General features: G+C 57.3%; 5 protein-coding genes across 5 annotated transcripts; 4 read left to right on the top strand and 1 right to left on the bottom strand.

The window, feature by feature from the left end:
- Positions 1 to 217: 217 nt before the first annotated feature.
- SCHCODRAFT_02512686 (uncharacterized protein) lies at positions 218 to 2,317 on the top strand (the record flags this gene model as incomplete). The annotated part of the gene is made up of 4 exons (XM_050343277.1): positions 218 to 1,697; positions 1,758 to 1,820; positions 1,893 to 2,040; positions 2,092 to 2,317. 4 exons carry the CDS (start codon positions 218 to 220, stop codon positions 2,315 to 2,317), a joined length of 1,917 nt encoding a protein of 638 aa, XP_050198495.1.
- A 1,022-nt stretch (positions 2,318 to 3,339) lies between these two features.
- SCHCODRAFT_02601962 (glycoside hydrolase family 25 protein) lies at positions 3,340 to 4,338 on the top strand (the record flags this gene model as incomplete). The annotated part of the gene is made up of 7 exons (XM_003028647.1): positions 3,340 to 3,523; positions 3,577 to 3,711; positions 3,758 to 3,808; positions 3,864 to 3,960; positions 4,036 to 4,101; positions 4,150 to 4,275; positions 4,323 to 4,338. The coding sequence occupies 7 exons, from the start codon at positions 3,340 to 3,342 to the stop codon at positions 4,336 to 4,338; spliced, it is 675 nt and encodes a 224-aa protein (XP_003028693.1).
- A 3,362-nt stretch (positions 4,339 to 7,700) lies between these two features.
- SCHCODRAFT_01192190 (uncharacterized protein) lies at positions 7,701 to 9,753 on the top strand. Its single transcript, XM_003028648.3, has 3 exons — positions 7,701 to 8,948; positions 8,998 to 9,224; positions 9,289 to 9,753. The coding sequence occupies exons 1-3, from the start codon at positions 8,015 to 8,017 to the stop codon at positions 9,373 to 9,375; spliced, it is 1,248 nt and encodes a 415-aa protein (XP_003028694.1). The 5' UTR covers positions 7,701 to 8,014; the 3' UTR covers positions 9,376 to 9,753.
- Positions 9,754 to 9,914: 161 nt separating this feature from the next.
- On the bottom strand, positions 9,915 to 10,130 carry SCHCODRAFT_02587527 (uncharacterized protein; the record flags this gene model as incomplete). Its single annotated transcript, XM_050343965.1, has 1 exon — positions 9,915 to 10,130. One exon carries the CDS (start codon positions 10,128 to 10,130, stop codon positions 9,915 to 9,917), a length of 216 nt encoding a protein of 71 aa, XP_050198494.1.
- A 918-nt stretch (positions 10,131 to 11,048) lies between these two features.
- On the top strand, positions 11,049 to 13,520 carry SCHCODRAFT_02636760 (HD-domain/PDEase-like protein). The gene is made up of 8 exons (XM_003028649.2): positions 11,049 to 11,218; positions 11,268 to 11,347; positions 11,402 to 11,476; positions 11,525 to 11,697; positions 11,747 to 12,030; positions 12,082 to 12,381; positions 12,432 to 12,633; positions 12,690 to 13,520. The coding sequence occupies exons 1-8, from the start codon at positions 11,153 to 11,155 to the stop codon at positions 13,202 to 13,204; spliced, it is 1,695 nt and encodes a 564-aa protein (XP_003028695.1). The 5' UTR covers positions 11,049 to 11,152; the 3' UTR covers positions 13,205 to 13,520.
- Positions 13,521 to 13,557: the final 37 nt, after the last annotated feature.

Here is a 13,557-nt window from a genome sequence, read left to right as displayed (position 1 = left end):
GAGGCAAGATGGGGAATGCGTGTACGCGTGACGTCACGTCTCCGCTTGGTCCCCCGCGCCTCATTTATGTTCACGAGTTTTGCCTCCGCTGAAAATATGAATTCGAGCACGTTTTCCAGGTCGTTGCCCAGATACGAGATATCGTTTTACTTCCTGCCCTCACCATCCTAAGGGATTATCTTCGTCTTTGCCGTTCCTCTCTGCCTCGTCTGGCGTCATGCTTGCCCCCGAGACCCCGGGCAAGATGCCGCCCCCAGTCCCACAACCCGCGATCGACAAACTGCCTGCCGCTATACAGACTGGTATCGACAGTATCTTCGACCTTATCAAAGAGGAGCGTGAGAAGGCAGCGAATGCGGCGCGCCAGGAGGCATGGGGAGTGCGCCATGCAGAGAGGGAACAGGCGATCACGCGCATTCAAGAACTGGAGGCGGAAAAGGTCGCACAAAGGGAGGAGTGCGAGATTCTTCGCGCGCGCATTGGGGAACTGGAGGGGGAGCTATCGCGTACGGGGAAGAGTGCCATGGACGCTTTGCAGGACAAGCACGAACAACTCGCCGTTCACGCCAACCGCAAGATCGACGCATTGGAATCCAGGGTGGGCACGCTGTTGGAGAAACTCGCCACGACCGAAAAGGGGCTCCAGGACTTGGAGGCAGCCTATAACGGCCAAGCGCTCGTGTTAGAGAAGAAGACATCGGAGGCGGACGATGGCGCGAAGACGATTGCCGACCTGTCCGGGCGCGTCGCCGAGCTCCAGGCTGAACTGGCCAGCAGTCGCACCTGGTCGGATTCTATCACCGAACAGCTCAGGCTCATCAACAGCGGTGTTGGCCGCCAGACTCAGATGCTCCAGGCGACCGAGGAGCAACGCGCCGAGTCCATCACCAAATTACACGCTGCGGAGCAGGAGATCCAGGCGCTGAAGACATCTTCGCAGGTGGAGGCGCAGAAGTGGGAAGGCGAGCGTACGGCGATGAAGAGCGAGATTGCCGATCTCAGTGCGAAGCATACCATTGCCCTCCGTAAAGTCGAGACTCTGCAGGCAACCATCGACAACAGCACGCACAAGTTCGAGCAGCAGAGGCAGTACCGCAAGAATAAGGAGGCCGAAGCGAAGACGGAGAAGGGCCGGCTCTCTGCGCGTATCATCGAACTCGAACAGGCCCTCGGGCGGGCGGGCAGCAGGGTCCAGGAGCTGGAGCAAAGTCTCGCGGATGCCAAGGGGCAGTATGGGCAACTTGCGACGGCAGTCAACGAAAGCGGCTTCATCCAGGTTCGGGACAGCACGATCGTCATCACCGCGGAGCTTATCAACTTTGTGGTCGCGCTCGCTACCCATACTGCTGTCGTCGACCAGCCGCAGGCGCTCGTGAACGCCCCACCAATGACCCTTTGCGCGACTCTCACCCGATGCGAGAAGGCGACGTTGCAGATGCGAGATCGAAATCAGGAGCTTGAGAGGCAGGTCGTTACGGCGCAAGACGAGACACGGCGCGCGATGACCGACCTGGCTGCAGCTCGCGCAGAGAATGCGACCACGGCGACGACGATCTCGGGGTTGCAACAGGAGAACGAGCGGTTAGGAAAGGACCTGGAGAGAGTGAAGGAGATAGGATTGAAGTACAAGGTCGCACTCAAGGCTCGGGAAGGTGGCTGCCCGAAGCTGAGCAGCGTTGCTTCGGGGAAATCAGAAGGTACGCGCACCTGATCTCATCTTCAGGATTAGCTGACTTATCGCAATCGGTGATGTACAGCCCGTGCGAAGACTTCTTCGACCGGTGGCTTGTCGAACACGTCATCCGCTGGTTCTATGAAGAGTGGGTGTTCGTCTTCAAACTGATGGGACTAGGACACTGACCCCGTTCGCAGACGCTTCGGTCCCCGCTAAGCGTCCCCCACCATCGTCGGCTTCTGCTGCCCCGCCGTCAAAGGTACAGAGGATGTCAGAGGGCTCGTCGCCGATGGCACCGAGCACGTCTTCTCCGGCGAGTCGGTCATCGCAACCTTCAGGTTCTGGCACGCGCTCGCCCTCACTTCGTGAGTTCAATCCGATTGCTCATCCGAGGCGAATGCTTACATCAGACCCAGTTGCAGGCACTATATCCCGAAAGCCGAGTCGCGCTACATCTGCGCATCCTCCTGTCATCAAGCAGGAGCGCACACATACATCTGCGAAGCCTTTGCCAGCTTCGCGCTCGACGCTCAAGCCGCAGACATCCACACCAACCCCTCGGTATCCGCCATCCCCCGCATCATCTACGACCTCTACGCCGTGCATCCCTTCTTCACTCTCGCGACCTCATTTACAGCATAGACCTACTACGGACCCCCGTCTGAAGCCTGTTGCCAAGCGTCCAGCGGGCCCGCGACCTGGCGGTTAATTCCGTTTGCCTCACATATTTCATCTCTCGATCCCTTTTTATTTCATCTATAGCATCCTCTCAATTGTACTATACCAGCTGTTCGTTCGTCATATCTTGTATATCCATCTGTATAACAGGGTCTCACTCCAGACATACGTGCGCCTCCCTACCTTATCTCTGCTAGTAGTAATACCTATAGATCATCGTATGTTCATATTCAATCACGTAGATATCTTATGTATAATTGTATGCAGTAGACGCAACGCCAGAATACCACTTGGGTCAGCGCTTCTTTCGTGCACGCATATCAGGGAGGCGCGATATTGTCGTGCTGTTCGATGCTTGTTGACCAAAGTTTGTTAGAGTAGATCCATCTCGGCATCCTCCGGTGGGCACGTCTCGTCGCCCGCGTGACGTTCACTATTTTTCGTTGCTCCGACTCGAACAAGACGACGGAAGGAGGCCTCTAGGCTGCAAATACCTCTGCATATGCCTCAGGACGTGCTCTGAGCGACGAAACATTCCTCTACTGCTGATGATCTGCCTATCTGTCACGCCTATTGAGCAGATCTACCAGTACTCGGGCTTTCATTCCCATCTATCACGCCGCAACCTGACAGCTGGATAGCTGCTTTCAATGAGAAAGCTCCACCTGATGCTCATTTGCTGAGCCCGCGTCGCCTCGAACGAAACTTCACGTTCGAGAGTGCAATATATCTTCACTAATCTGCCCAGTGCTTGACGACCTCTCGCTGTCCCCACCCTCTGATCAGCTTCTGGCCCTCGAAAGGAGCGGATGTGAGTCCAGTATCTGGTCACGGACGTGTGCCAGCTCTGCGTCTCTGACAAGCGCATGCGGAAGATTCTCAAGCTAATCCTTACCACCATGAGACGCATACGCGTGCTTGTAAGTGGCCCCAGCGTATATAAGAGCTGACGCGATGGCGCTTCAGAGTACTTCAGCAATCCCACCATGCGGGTCCTCTCTGCCTTCCTCCTGGCTGTTGCATCTCTCGCGCTCGCCGCCCCCGCTGATCTTGAGAAGCGGGCTCAGCCGAAGGGTATCGATGTCTCTGGGTATCAGGGCAATGTAGACTGGGCGAAGGCGAAGAGTAACGGCGTCACCTTTGCGTATATCAAGGCCACCGAGGGCACAAGTACGTTTCCTGCGAGTCTCACAAGGCTTCGTCGTCTGACTACCTATTCCCAGCGTACAAAAGCAGCTCCTTCTCCAGCCAATACACCGGTGCGACCAATGCCGGAATCATCCGCGGTGCATACCACTTTGCGCGACCGGACACGTCTAGCGGTGCGGCGCAGGCGAAGTACTTCGCCAAGAACGGTGGTAAGCAAGTCACTGTTCGCTGCGTTCGAAGCTCACCATATATAAGGTGGGTGGTCGGCCGACGGAATTACGCTTCCTGGCGCACTCGACATGGAGTGTAAGTGGTTCCATCGTCGCATACAAGATCAAGTACTGAAGTATTATCTTTGTAGACAACCCGTACGGCAGTACCTGCTACGGTCTGTCCCAGTCGGCGATGGTCTCTTGGATCAAGGATTTCTCGGACACGTACCACTCGGAGACGAAAAGGTACCCAGGTAAGTCCTTGATTATGCCGTTGTAGATAACCTGCTGAAATCATGCGGTGATCTACACTTCGACAAGCTGGTGGACGACCTGCACTGGGAACAGCGCCGCATTCGCAAAGAATAGCCCTCTCTGGGTCGCCAGGTGAATGAGCCAATCACTCCGCCCTAGAGCATTACTGATCTTCTGCAGATACGCAAGCTCAGTTGGCGCTCTTCCAGCGGGATGGAGCTACCATACCTTCTGGCAGTACGCGGATTCTGGAAGCAACCCCGGCGACCAGGATATGTTCAACGGCGACGCTGCCGGCCTGAAGAGGTACGGCTCTATGGTCAACCGTAAACTCTGTTGCTGACTGCAGCCAGGCTGGCATCTGGCTGAGCGATGCGACCGCGAAGACGAGCCAGCGAATTAGCGCCGCGGTGGTGGTCCTGCTTGCTTTTATTTTCTCCTTCCAAAAAACGTATTTCTCCTTTATCAGACTGTGAACTGTGTACCCGACGTTGTACTGTATGGATGCGAAATCATTTTGTTTGTAACTATCGTGAACCGATATACGCAGCATGCCTTGAGAGGTCGGAGGTGCGTAGTCCGCCAATCTGCGGAAACTGCTCGAGAAAGGAGACAGAGTGTACGGTACCCGGATGCATTGATATAGCTCTCTCCAGCGATCGCCTCGCCTGAAGTAAGATAGTGGCTGAGACGCCAATGATTGACAATCCACCTTCTAGAAGGGGCTGCGACCAATGCCACCGACGGAGGAACAGCGTATGACGCATCTTATTCCTTCGAGGTCCCCGTTCTGATCGCCGCGCCAACGAAGTCGTCTTCCTATGTCTAAACGGGAAGTCCAGGTGCAGTGGAGCGTTGCAAAGCCGCCATGTCGCCCCCTGGAAGACCGTGATAGCCGGGGCGTCCTCGTGCTTCAACTGTACTGCTCATTCCGTTGAGGCTATAAGCGAAGTCTATGTGGTGGCGCGCAGTACAATGTTCGCCGTGAGCATGACCATATCGTACAGGACGGTCCGATTCTTTTCGTGGGCGAGCCCGAGGTGAGGATGACAGCTAGGATTCAACTAGTAGCCTGGTTGAGTTTGCCGAGATGAAGGGGAGGGTGACACTGGAGATCGCGGGAGATGAAGTTCAGACTGGAGACAGAGTTCCATGAGATGTGGGTATGCTGGATACCCACATCCCGCTGTTGAATCTTGAGGTAAAAGGTACGCGAAGATGAGCAGATGACCTGCTTGGAGACGTGCGTGATGCGGCACCGTCCGTCCTCCCTCAACGAGGACGTCAGTATCCAGAGCTCTCGTGGTCACTGGTGGTAGACGTGCACCAAGTATGCAAGTATGCGGATAATCAGCGTTATAGCTATGCCGAGGCCTGCAAGGAGAAAGACAGGGCTATCGATGAGGAGGTCCAAGGAGAGCTACACTTAGCGCAGAGACACAATTTAGCTCGAGCTCTTCAAGTACCGTGGGGACGTCATCTGGAGCGTAGGCGACATCTCAGCATCAAACGCCCAGTAATGACCACGGACATCCGAGATGAAGACATGCCTTCTGCCTGACAGTACGATCAAGCCGTATCAGAGGGTCGTAAGTGACTTGAGCGTACATGAGCAAGCCCAGATCAGGGGTAGACAGAGCTCAGTATATTTTTCGGACAGCAGTCGGGTTTTCAGCGTCTCGACAGCTTGAGCGAGGCGAAAAGAGTGATGGTCAAGTTCAACTCGTGATGCGCTTCGGCAGTCCCCGATGGTTTGGAGATTCGGAAATCTCCGGGATCAACGGAGGCAGAATTCCAATCGGGGTTAGCCATGAACGTGGCTCTTGACTCTGACCACCACCGCGCACTCCCTACCCTTTCTGATCAGGCTCCACAACGCCTCTGAACTCCAGATGATGAGAATGTGCTCCGCGACCGCGGCTACCGTCTGAACTCTCCGGCTCCGGCGACTATATCTGCTTCATATCGGGTGTGAATGCCTCAAAATATCCAGCGTCTGGACATTGCGTCTCTGCTTCCTCCGGCGCAAGTTCTTGCGCCATTCTATACACACAATTCTTGGATTGCGCACAAACACCCACCATAATGCACGAAGAAGCTCGACCCCCTATATTGCCCAAAGTTCTGCGCTGCAACCCCGAATCGCAGCGCTGAGGGACGCGGTGCACGCCTTCCCGCGATCGATCTCGCACGGCTTACGACTTCATATTGCATGCCCTCGTCGTAAGTGCTGTCGGACCGCGATCCCTACTATACCGATCACTTACTGCGCTTTGAACCATGTCCACGCATTGAACTGATCAGCATCCAGCTCAGGAAACCACTCGATCTCATGCACCCTACGCCCGCTTCTCGCCTGCTCGAAATGACGAAGGCGTATCGAGCTGCAGGAAAGAAGCCGGTGCGCAGCTTCGTCCTCGCCGCGCGCGCGCTGTGGCGGTCGTTCATAGATATCGGTCTTGGCGTTGTGCGGCTTTGAGCGCCGTGTGCTGTGATAGAGCTGGCCCACTTGGCCGGCCTCGCTTCGCCTGGGCTCCCACGTATCTCATCTGGGAGTCCGCGAATAGCGCGTCGTGATCGCCGACAGGGCCGTGCGTATACACGACGTCGACTATGCATTGAGCAGCTGTTGAGCGCTCCTCTTGATCAGGGCAAGCGCGTCGCTGGGTGTCGCGAATATGCGTGTCTTCCCGCGCCACCAGAGGGATCCGCGACGCGCATGGCGGCGGGCTGAGCCGCTAGCCGCGGGGGCTGCGAATACAAGGGGAGGGCTATCGTACGTGAGTGTGCCCTCGTGTCGGGGTTGTGTTCTAAAAGACCGTCTATGGAGGGTGTGCGTAATCCGCTGCTCGGACGCTGTAGGTGTTCGTGACGACGCGTCCGAGGTCATCGATCCCCAACGAACGTCGCCACGACGGCACGGCTACGGCAATAGGTGAGCGAGTACGCAATGCGATCGCGGTGCTTATGTGGAGGTGAAGCTGAGGCGAAGTTCGTAGCCGAATTATCACAGATAGGTGCTTGGATTACGCGACCCCGAGCCCTCGACCCTGTTACGCGACCCGGGTGTCGCCTTCCCAGCGTCGCTGACTTTGGACTGACGCTGCGCTGACCCGGGGAACTCGAGATCGAGAGTGAGGTATGTTTCGGCCATTCAAACATAGAGGATGTGCTTACCGCATGACATCAGGTAGCCTCCCCGTTTGCCGGAGGACGGGATTCAGGGCGTAGGACCCATCACGGTTCCCTGTCAACGATGGCGCAAGGGGGGTTGTCACAGGGTGGTCATTCTGGACGTCTCTACTGCGTTCATAGATGGCCACCTGTGGTGGTCAGGCTGTATCGACGCGTTGGCGTAGTTGGCTGGCTATGATGAAGCGGTTGACTTTTCGAACCTTCACGTGATCGAGGGACGGACTTGGCGATGGCAATATTCGCAGCGCGCCAGCTAAGCCGCGAAAGCTTCGCTGCTCGTTACCATCTGCTCTCGAGGGCTTATGAGGCTCACGGGACCGCTGCGCTGCCGCGAGCACTTCCAGACGATCGGGCGGCCGGCCTATACCGGATGAGGTAAGTTTCTAGATCTGCGGATCCCTTTGCGAACATGGCCAAATCGGGAAGGCCTTGTCCATGGAACGCGGGTCGACGAGAGGGAACCAGGGACGGAGCTGGCGGGCGGGGGACTGAGCGTAGACCGAGCGGTGCACGGTGGGGGACGTTCTCACAGACGCCTTCGCCCAAGTCCTCCGTCTTTCATTACGCAGGGGGACTGAATTGCGACGCGGCAGCATGCACGACGCGCAGGCGAGCGTGGCGCTTCACGCGTTCGCCGCTCGTCTTCGGCGCTGCCACCCCAGATACCCAGCATATAAGGCCCGGTCCGCCGACGCTTGGTCCGACTTTCTTCGCCCGCCATTGCCGTTCCTGATTATTCGCTGGAGTTTCTGTCTGCCGATCCTAACGATCCGCGAACATTCCCACTTAGCTCCGCCCCACCAGCCCTATCCACCTCACCAATTTCTGCTCTGGCTCTCCTCACACCCTCATGTTGCGATACGACCGACGCGCACAAGCCTACGGCGACTGGGTGGCATACCCTGCCTACAACACCGCCCAGTACGTCTATTACGACACGCCCAGCGGCCAGCAAGTCTATCCAGCAGCCGCGGAGACCGTCTACGCCATGACACAGGACGCCATGTACCCGCAGGACGGCGGCTACTACACGTGCGCCCCGCAGACCTGGAGCCAGCCGCCGTGCGCTCAGGCTGGCGCGTATGACGACGCGAATTTATTGTGGTCACTCATGCAATGCGCCTCACCCAGCGCCGTTCCCTCCCTCTCGCGCTCCGACAGCCTCGGATCCCGCACGCCGCCCACCCCATGCACGCCTGACTTTGGCTTGCGCCCGAAGCTCGAGGCCCCGCCGCCCGCACCGCCGCCGCTCTCAGTCAAGCTCGAGCCCGATGATGGCTTCGTACTCGAGCCGGCGTCGTTGCTCGCGGAATCATACGGTCGCGACCACGCGTGTTTGCCGCCAAACGAGGTGCCGCTCCGCGCGACCCAGGCGCCGCCCAAGATGCGCCGTATGATGGGCGTCTTCCGTCTCAATCCCTTTGCGCCTGCGCCTACCGAGACGGAGGTCGACGCCAAGCCTCTCGACCAGCCCGGGAAAATTATCACTTTCCAGCTGGAAAACGTGGTATCGGTCGACGGCCTCCCTCAATTATCCATGACCCAGGAAAAAATTGAGGATGTCGGCGGTGGCGACTTCGAGGTCAGCAACCAGGTCGCGCCTCATGCGACCACCTTGCCCTGCGCAGCGACGGACGGCGGATGGGATGTGGGCGAGAGGTCGAGCTACAGGTCTCGGCATCCGTTCCCTTGCGACGCGCAGTCTGCCACGCCCCACCCATCCCCCTCTCTGCGTCCCAAGGCCGCGAGGACGGTCAGTAGGGCGTCCGGAAGGACCAAACGCGGTAAGTTCCTCTCATTTCCTGCGATAATTGCATGGCTCACAGATCGCAGAGTCACCTCACCCATATCGACGCCCTGCGACGCCTCGCCTCGCCCGCACGCCCCCTTGCCCCGTCGCTGTCCCGCCTCGCCCCCGGCGTGCCCCGCCGGTCGATCGCGACGCGCTGGAACTCCTACCAAGAGCTGGAATGAACACGGGGTACGCGCCTTCTCAGCAATTATTCTCGGCCGGCACCTCCTTCCCCAATGTTTCGCGGGACGTGAGGCCGCAGGACTCTGTAAGCCGTCTGCTTTTCCTGTCAGTTCTCACAGTATCTGACGCTGCGGCCAATTTCCTTTTAGTCGTCGATGCCCATTATGGCCCCAATCCCACGGCGGTCGTGGTGGGCCGCGCAAAAGCCCTCTTACTGCGACTTGTTCGCGCTGTGAATGGGCGTGTTCGTTTTACTTTGGATCGATCCTTGTCGGACTTCGTTTGGATGCTGCATTTGAAGGCAACGTGGGGACTCGTGGGTGCGGTGTATTGGATTGCAGGGTGGTAGTGCTGGCACCTAACGCGTGTAACGGTCTCCGAATTCTCTTGCTGGGTTTACTTACGCTTTTGCTCGCCAGATATGTGTGGCGCCCCGGAACCTCTCAGACGGAATTCGCTAATTTACTCTACGCATTTTATTCACCTCTAGGAAACGCTTCGCTCTAGTACTGTATGCACGAACTCATTGGAACGTCTTGTAGGTAATTTACTCTGCACTTCTGCTTTTGTACACACGTATGCTCTCGTTATGATGATACCATGTTGCTGACCTACGACGTCTTGGTGTGCCTGCTGCCCTTCATAGTCCGCTTTCGCTGCCGGGTGGGGGAACACCGGCGCGCGCCCTGCAGGCAGCGGCGATAGTCTCGGGTGGACGAGCGACGAACAGCACAAGCTCTAACGTCAACCCAACGCGATAGAGCGATCGTGAGGTCTATAGTTTGCGCAGACGCGCGGGAGAGGTCAAGACGCGCCAGGGCGGGGACAGATCGTGCCAGATATGAAGGGAGGCACGGGGAGTGTGAGCAGGACGGACTTCTGAGGACATAAATTTCCGCCCGCGAGGTGTGTGGGGGCGATTAGAGGGAGGGAAAGGCCATTGAGGAGTTCGGGGCAAAGGCATACGGACGAAGCGGTCAAGCATGCACATGAGACCAGTAGGTCGGTGGGCATCGAGCCCAGGGCGCCTGAGCTATTGTAGATCGTCCGTCGGTGGTACAGCTTATCATTGGACGAACCTTGTTCGGTCCGGTCTGGTGGTATCTGGACAACCACGAGAGGCCGTCAGCTGCCGTAACATCTGTCGGGCGCGTGGGCGCGTCGTTGACGCGTCCGCGGAGGGCGTGCTGGGCGGGGGAGAGTGCGCAGTTGGCGAGGGGAGTGGATCGTGGCAGAGCGGACGTAAGGGTACGCGCGCGGGAGAAGGCCAGTGATGGACTCGACGTGTATCACAGGGTCAGCGGTCAACATGCAGGGTCGGGGCCTCCAAAGACTCCGTTCTGTCAATGTATGAAGAAGTGTCAAGGGGATGGTCGGCTAGGAGTGGCCCGCTTGCATTGTTTCACGAACGTTGCGCGCATTGCAAGTCGTCGAGAATAGCTGCTCGCCAGCCAGTGAGCCATCGATGAGAGGGAGGGCCCAAGGAGGTAGACATGTGCGGAACATGCCTACACACGACCGATGCGATGCACATATCGTGAGTAAGTCGAGTTGAATGAGTTAAGGGCTAACGAGGACAAGTGTTGATTTGCTCATGTTTGCGGAAAATGCCAAGCCGACGCACGCGAGCTCACGCGACCGTTGCACGCGAGAGGCACAAGATCTTCCCACGGTTCGAATTCAAGGAGGACCTCGCTGTGCGGCCTCACTGCATTGTTTCCGTATTTCGACATACATAGCGAGTAAACAAACATGCCTATGAGCTGTGCTCTGTACGTCTTGAAATTCAAAAGGCCGTGCTGGAACCGCTATCACACCTGGGAAAATCCGGGAGAAGGCGGACCACGTGGGCGGGGATGAAAACTGTCCGGCGCTCGTGGCTCGTGTCGTGTGGCACTGCCGGTCGCGTGGACATCGTGCTGATCGCCCGCTCGTCGAGTGTGCCAAGGGAATTCATACTTGCCGTCCTCGCCGAAAGCCTATCTCTTCTCTGACCGCCATCTGTCAAGACCTATGTGCCCCCTCGGGACCGGTGCAAGCGACGGCAGCAGCAGCCGCCAACTTCGTCGCCGCAGCGCGGTATGTTTCCGTCGCGATGCGCCCCCGCGCGACGCTCATACTTCCCCAGGATGTCGGCGGCTTGCACCTGGCGTGCACGAGCAGTAATGGACAGGGCGCAGGCTGGGTCGGTGATGACGGTGAACTACAGTGCGTCCCCCGTTTCTGCCTACCACACGCGGCACTGATGCTGTTCGGATCCAGGACGCTCTTCGCCGAATCCCTCGGGGACATGTATATGGAGACGCTTAAGACGGTGAACGAGCACCATGCGGAGTAGTATGTGGGCGCATTGTTTTTGCATGTTCTGGTGCTGATGCTGTATAGCATACCCACGGATCTCGAGAGCAGCACCCGCGCCTCCCTCATCGACTCCCTCTCGCGATGGCACTTCGAGCCGCACCTCTTACCTGAAGAACATCTTTTGGCATGCACCTCGCTGCTTTTCGAGGCTCTCTTTCGAGTTTCTGGTATGGAGGAGGCAACTGGGATATCCATGGGTACGTTCAAGTCGTGTGGGCGCCACAGTCAAGCTGACCGTTCCCCCAGCCCAGATTACGCCCTTCATTTTCCACCTACGGCAGATCTACCGGCTTGAAAACTCCTACCACAACTTCATGCACGCCCTCGACGTTCTTCAGGCTACATATTCCTTCCTGGAGTCTGCTCGTATGGTTCCTCCCGTGACCATACTGTACGAAACCGATCGCTTGTGGACACCACCTGCGAACCCTGGGGTTATCGGTTGCCTCGGCCTTCGAGAGTTGTTCGTACTATACGTGGCCGCCATAGGCCATGACGTTGGACATCCGGGCTTTACGAACGTCTTCATGGTACTCGGGTGATACTCATTTGTGACGCTCGCGACTAATCACATATCGCAGAAAAACGCACAAACACCGCTCTCTGTCGTGTTTGACGGCAAGTCGGCGCTGGAGCATATGCACTGCCAGTTGCTGCTTCGTGTGATGCGCCAGCATGGGCTCGGCGTATTACTTGACCACCCTACGGACGGCACGCGGATACGGCGTCTACTGTGGGAGACCGTCATGGCCACGGACATGAGCGTGCATGCCGAGTTCATGAAGAACTTTGCCGCGCTTGTGGCGAATCCCAAGGCTTGCCCTCGGCGGCAGACATTAGTGTGCCAGGCTATAATGAAATGCGCTGATATCAGCAATCCTGTATGTCGTCTCCCGCTTCCTGATGCGACACCCGCCTGACGTTTACCCAGTCACGACCTTATACAGTATCTCAACACTGGGCTAGTGCCCTAATGATGGAATGGACCTCGCAGGCGCATTTGGAACAGTACCTGGAGCTGCCGACTACCGTTCAGACGGCCGGGTCACCGCTCGCTGAGGCGAATTCTCAAATATTCTTTATCAGTAATTTTGCAATGCCCTTAATACAGTTGATGGTAGAAGCCATACCAGGTGAGTAGTCGTCCTCTTGTACGTGCGAATGAAGCCCTGATCGTCCTGACTTGCAGAGATGGAGCCTTACCGTGCTCAGTGCGCGGCGAACCTTCACACATGGCAAACACGCAAGGAGCAGCTCGGAAATGCGCCCACTGCAGCCTCTCCGCCAGCGGCACCTAGCCCGTCACCTCGAATGCCAGATGGATACCTGACAGCGTTCCCGCTGACGCTGCCACCCTCGCATCGGACGCTGGAAGACATGCAGGTCTGGACGCCGGTTACGGCGGAATCCTCTGACTCTTCCGACCCTGGCAGCCCGTGCTCGTCTCTCTTCACTCTTACGACCGAGGCGTCGACGACAGCGTCGAGCGCGGACCGCGAAGGGAATGCAGAGATTCGTGCGGCTGGCCGTGCGGGGATGCGCAAGCAGCGGAGCATCTATAGTTTGAACCGCAACTCCTGGGGCGCGCCCGAGAGGAAATCGCCAACGGCATTCGTCGCTCCGCCTCCCGTTACTGCACCTGCAGCCTTGCGTGCCTCGTCACCTTCGGCGAAGCACCCTCGGCTCGCGGGCTCGCGCCAATGAACCTTGCGCCTCGTATTTTGACTCTTATTCTCTATTCCTGATTCTTTCGTCTCTGTCTTGCGCTACCTCATCATATATATTAGCCTTGCCCATCACGCTTCGACTTGGACAGTATCGGCTCACTTTGCACTGTTCGGCTTTCTTGCATATCTTCCCAGTCTCGAGGACTGCCACCTTATAGTAGTGTGTAATTATCACCCAGCTTTCCCGTATGTTTATCGACCGCGTTCGTATGTATTCTGCGTGTAATTTAGGTAGACTGTTGGGTCTCGTTGTATCTTATTGCAGGAGACGAATACGAAGCTGTATCTTGTCATTGATGAGGTTCTTGAGCTGTGGCTTGACTTCGTTTT

This window comes from Schizophyllum commune, assembly GCF_000143185.2.
Source record: "Schizophyllum commune H4-8 unplaced genomic scaffold SCHCOscaffold_10, whole genome shotgun sequence".
NCBI classification, from domain to species: domain Eukaryota; kingdom Fungi; phylum Basidiomycota; class Agaricomycetes; order Agaricales; family Schizophyllaceae; genus Schizophyllum; species Schizophyllum commune.
The sequence above is the reverse complement of the archived record's forward strand: the minus strand, read 5'-3'. Positions and strand labels throughout refer to the sequence as shown.

What these genes read in the sequence shown, in the direction of transcription:
- SCHCODRAFT_01192190 (XM_003028648.3), top strand. Translation starts at nt 8,015, where the DNA reads ATGTTGCGATACGACCGACGCGCACAAGCCTACGGCGACTGGGTGGCA. An exon ending in GTCCGGAAGGACCAAACGCG is followed by an intron (nt 8,949 to 8,997) that starts GTAAGTTCCTCT and finishes CACAGATCGCAG; the next exon opens with AGTCACCTCACCCATATCGA. An exon ending in ACGTGAGGCCGCAGGACTCT is followed by an intron (nt 9,225 to 9,288) that starts GTAAGCCGTCTG and finishes ATTTCCTTTTAG; the next exon opens with TCGTCGATGCCCATTATGGC.
- SCHCODRAFT_02636760 (XM_003028649.2), top strand. Translation starts at nt 11,153, where the DNA reads ATGTGCCCCCTCGGGACCGGTGCAAGCGACGGCAGCAGCAGCCGCCAA. An exon ending in GGCAACTGGGATATCCATGG is followed by an intron (nt 11,698 to 11,746) that starts GTACGTTCAAGT and finishes CCGTTCCCCCAG; the next exon opens with CCCAGATTACGCCCTTCATT. An exon ending in GCGCTGATATCAGCAATCCT is followed by an intron (nt 12,382 to 12,431) that starts GTATGTCGTCTC and finishes ACGTTTACCCAG; the next exon opens with TCACGACCTTATACAGTATC.